Source organism: Anoplopoma fimbria, chromosome 10 (genome assembly GCF_027596085.1).
Source record: "Anoplopoma fimbria isolate UVic2021 breed Golden Eagle Sablefish chromosome 10, Afim_UVic_2022, whole genome shotgun sequence".
NCBI lineage: Eukaryota > Metazoa > Chordata > Actinopteri > Perciformes > Anoplopomatidae > Anoplopoma > Anoplopoma fimbria.
The window spans coordinates 24,272,687-24,277,561 of NC_072458.1; the positions used below are offsets into that span (position 1 = coordinate 24,272,687).

At 43.7% G+C, this 4,875-nt stretch overlaps 1 protein-coding gene across 1 annotated transcript in view; it reads right to left on the reverse strand.

Annotated features, from left to right (window-relative positions):
* Positions 1 to 1,519: 1,519 nt before the first annotated feature.
* The window catches only part of vps45 (vacuolar protein sorting 45 homolog), a 5,790-nt gene continuing 2,434 nt past the window's right edge, over positions 1,520 to 4,875 (reverse strand). The window contains exons 7-14 of the mRNA XM_054605559.1: positions 4,674 to 4,808; positions 4,435 to 4,548; positions 3,893 to 4,060; positions 3,547 to 3,705; positions 3,279 to 3,386; positions 2,841 to 2,962; positions 2,233 to 2,364; positions 1,520 to 1,761 (exon numbers count right to left, since the gene is read on the reverse strand). Of these exons, the coding sequence (XP_054461534.1) occupies positions 1,680 to 1,761; positions 2,233 to 2,364; positions 2,841 to 2,962; positions 3,279 to 3,386; positions 3,547 to 3,705; positions 3,893 to 4,060; positions 4,435 to 4,548; positions 4,674 to 4,808 (1,020 nt within the window). The 3' untranslated portion in view covers positions 1,520 to 1,679. The remainder of the gene's footprint in view (positions 1,762 to 2,232; positions 2,365 to 2,840; positions 2,963 to 3,278; positions 3,387 to 3,546; positions 3,706 to 3,892; positions 4,061 to 4,434; positions 4,549 to 4,673; positions 4,809 to 4,875) is intronic.

Below are 4,875 nucleotides of genomic sequence, written 5' to 3' on the forward strand. Positions count from 1 at the left end.
TGAGATGCTTCTTACGAAGCCACTCCTTGGTTGCCCGGGCGGTGTGTTTGGGATCATTGTCATGCTGAAAGACCCAGCCACGTTTCATCTTCAATGCCCTTACTGATGGAAGGAGGTTTTCACTCAGAATCTCACGATACATGGCCCCATTCATTCTTTCCTTTACACGGATCAGTCGTCCTGGTCCCCTTGCAGAAGAACAGCCCCAAAGCATGATGTTTCCACCCCCATGCTTCACAGTAGGTATGGTGTTCTTTGGATGCAACTCGGCATTCTTTCTCCTCCAAACACCACGAGCTGAGTTTTTACCAAAAAGTTCTATTTTGGTTTCATCTGACCATCTGACATTCTCCCAATCCTCTTCTGGATCATCCACATGCTCTCTAGCAACCTTCAGACGGGCCTGGACATGTACTGGCTTAAGCAGGGGGACACGTCTGGCACTGCAGGGTTTGAGTCCCTGGCGGCGTAGTGTGTTACTGATGGTAGCCTTTGTTACTTTGGTCCCAGCTCTCTGCAGGTCATTCACTAGGTCCCCCGTGTGCTTCTGGGAGTTTTGTTCACCGTTCTTGTGATCATTCTGGCCCCACGGGGTGAGACCTTGCGTGGAGCCCCAGATCGAGGGAGATTATCAGTGGTCTTGTATGTCTTCCATTTTCTATAATTGCTCCCACAGTTGATTTCTTCACACCAAGCTGCTTACCTATTGCAGATTCAGTCTTCCCAGCCTGGTGCAGGTCTACAGTTTTGTTTCTGGTGTCCTTTGACAGCTCTTTGGTCTTGGCCATAGTGGAGTTTGGAGTGTGACTGTTTGAGGTTGTGGACAGGTGTCTTTTATACTGATAACAAGTTCAAACAGGTGCCATTAATACAGGTAACGAGTGGAGGACAGAGGAGCCTCTTAAAGAAGAAGTTACAGGTCTGTGAGAGCCAGAAATCTTGCTTGTTTGTAGGTGACCAAATACTTATTTTACTGAGGAATTTACCAATTAATTCATTAAAAATCCTACAATGTGATTTCCTGGATTCTTTCCCCCATTCTGTCTCTCATAGTTGAAGTGAACCTATGATGAACATTACAGGCGTCTCTCATCTTTTTAAGTGGGAGAACTTGCACAATTGGTGGCTGACTAAATACTTTTTTGCCCCACTGTATGTATGTATATATATATATGTATATACATATATATATATACATATATATATATGTATATACATATATATATATATATATATATATATATATACATATACATATATATATGTATGTGTGTGTGTGTGTATATGTGCATATATAAATATGTGTGTGTATATAAACCCTAACCAGAAGAGGGAAAGCTCAAAGAGGAAGATTTTAGTAATAAGTTAAACAACAAACTAACTCATGGAGAGATTTTCAATAAAATGATAAAACATTTGTCTTTTTAAATCTTTTAAGTGTTCAGGAGAAACTGTTTTAACTTTGCGTAAATATTTCAACCTGACAGTAAAGATAGAAATAATACTCACATCTGTGTTTTATCTTTTATTTTCACGTTAAACATTTACATCCAGTCAGTTTGACTTTAAACACACAGACAGCTGACTGAAGAGGAACTGCTCCTTTAAACACAAACACACAGAACGGGGAATGTTGTCTTCGTCTCCATCGACCTCCCGGCGACCGATCTTGTTGACGCTCAGCGCCGGTTGCTATGGCGACCGCCTCCTTGTGCTCTTTCGCCGCTGGGACCCGACGTCGCCATCACTTCCTCCAGGAAACTGAAGGAGGAGTCGACACATCAGAGCTTCAATCATAACCCTGATATTCAGATTATTAATATGCAGCACAGCATTCTGTTAACGTGGTGACTCAGCAGCAATCTAACAGCACCATTAATTACATTTATATAATAACACTCAGTAAGTTCAGAGCAAATGACTTGGAGGGACAGTGGTGATGTTTTAAAGTGTTTGAGCTTCGTCTCCAAAGAATCATTTGATTGAAAATTAGACAGTATTTCAATTTTTATTTCATCATAAATATGAAGACAGAAATTCAAATCTTCATTGGAAAAAAAACTTAAAATAAAAATAAATAAAAAATGATGGTTGTTTTAAATGAAACTACCCGACAGTTTACACAAGTTCAGCTGGAATTAATCTATTAATCAATAAGTTGATAGGTATGTGTGTGTGTGTGTGTGTGTGTGTGTGTGTGTGTGTGTGTGTGTGTGTGTGTGTGTGTGTCACCTCTTGGTGTTGTGGATGCTGCTTCCTCCCAGGACGATGCGGACTCCAGGTGTGCTGCGGTTCAGGTTGTAAACGGTCAGAGCTTCTTCATACGTGGCTCCACCAATCAGAAACACCATGATGTCCTGAGGCCTGTCACACACACACACACACACACACACACACACACACACACACACACACACACACACACACACACACACACACACACACACACACACACACACACACACACACACACACACACACACACACACACACACTCCTATGTTTATATTTATCGCCTATGCTTCGTGTCCTAAAGCTGCATTCTCTCTGCTGTCCACCAGGGGGCGACTCCTCTGGTTGTATAGAAGTCTATGAGAAAATGACTCTACTTCTCTCTTGATTTATTCCCTCAGTAAACATTGTAAACATGAGTTTATGGTCTCAATCTCTAGTTTCAAGTCTTCTTCAATACAGCATGATGTTCATTTAGTAAATGATGCTCCATTTAGAGTCAAACAGACCATAAAGCAGGGGATGCTTTAGGGCGGGGCTGCTAATGCTAACCGCTAACCGCATACACAGACACAGTGTGTGTGTGTGTGTGTGTGTGTGTGTGTTACCTGTCCCTCAGGCTGCTGGGCCCCAGGTAAGGGAACTGACTGTCCTTCAGTCGACCTTTGATCAGCTGATCCAGAGTGTCATGAATCAGAGGCTGATGCTGAGTGTACACGTTCTCTACACCCTGAACACACACACATTATAAACACACACACAAATATTATAATATAAAATATATTTGAAAATAATAATATGAAAGGTCTTTATTTACAAAAAATTGTGAGAGAATTTTTTTTCGTTAAAAATAAAGTAAAAGTACTTTAAATATGTTGTACAACATCAACATTAAATATATAAAAAGAGATGAAGGATAAGAAATAGTTTTCTGTATAAAAGTGTGTTATAAGGTGTGTGTGTGTGTGTGAGTGTTCATAATATGTGTGTGTGTGTGTGTGTGTGTGTGTGTGTGTGTGTGTGTGTGTGTGTGTGTGTGTGTGTACCTTGAGGCCTTTGAAGAACTGTTTGGTGATGGCGACGGCGTCTGTCGGTGTGACGAGGTCACTTCCTCTGACTCTCTTCCCGCCGTACTCCACCACCGACTTCACCATCTGAGGGAGGTCACACACACACACACACACACACACACACACACACACACACACACACACACACACACACACACACACACACACACACACACACACAATAATAATCAATAATAATGATAAACAACTTCAGACTGACTCTCTGACTCTCTGACATCATTACCCGGCGGTGGCGCTCCGACACGCCTCTCCGGCTCAACTCGTCCATCAGCGCCGGCAGGACGCTGTTGCTGTGGCGTTCGTATCTCAGAGCGTAGAGCATCACGAGGCGCACGGCGTCCAACTCCGACAGACGAGGATTCTGTAGCAGCCGGCGGACGCTCTGAGACAAACAGGGACACCAGAGACCAGAGACCACGATGACGTCATCGATTTATTATAAGAATAAGGACTAATCAATAAATATAAAGTCAGCTGATCAGAAATATAACAAATAAATGTTGTGATGAGGTCATTAAATGTAGACCAGTAGACCAGTGGACCAGTGGACCAGTACAGAGGACGGGTACCTGCTGGGCGTTGGAGTGGTCGTTCTGACAGGACAGCTCCTGCTCCACCTCAGAGACCTCCATCAGCTGACGCTCCGACACCAAACGGGACAACTCACCCACCACCGTCACATGTTTAGACACGGTGCCAGACATCTTCTTAAACTGAGGGTAGTTATCTACGAAGGCCTGCAGGGAGAGAGGGAGAGAGAGAGAGACAGAGAGACAGGGAGAGAGAGACAACAGAGAGAGAGACAGAGAGAGAGAGACAGGTGATGCACTCTGAGAACACAGACAAACAGGAAAAAAGTCTGTGGATTTCAACAAGCAACCTCTCAGAACAACTCTCTCCTTGCCTGTCTCTCTCTCTCTCTCTCTGTCTGTCTCACTCTCTGTCTGTCTCTCTCTCTGTCTCTCTCTCTCTGTGTTGTCTCTCTCTCTCTCTCTCTCTCTTGTCTCTCTCTCTCTCTGTCTGTCTCTCTCTCTGTCTCTCTCTCTGTCTCTCTCTCTGTGTTGTCTCTCTCTCTCTCTCTCTCTCTCTCTCTCTGTCTTGTCTCTCTGACCTTCATGTCACTGATGGATTCCAGTTTTTGTTGTTCTTTCGGTTTCTTCTTCTGGAAATCTTCCATCAGGTTTTTAATGTTGGTGCCGATTTCTCCGAAGTTCAGGTACAAGTTCTAAACACACATATTAACGTTTTCATCACTTTACTGTTCTGCTGGTAGTTTAATCAATAACAACACATGATCACGTATTGATCGATGATCGATAGACGTTCTCCGTGTTCTCCGGTCGGACTCACGTTGGCGTAGAACTCGTCGTTCTCGGCGGACAGAACCACCTCCTTCAGGTCCTTGCTGATCCCCGGAACCCTGGAGAGGTCGATCCGGTTGTTGTTGAGACCCAGAAGCTCGTGGACCATCGCCTGGTACGTCCACTGAGGTAATACACACAGTACACATAGTACACACAGTACACACAGTACACATAGTACACACAGTACA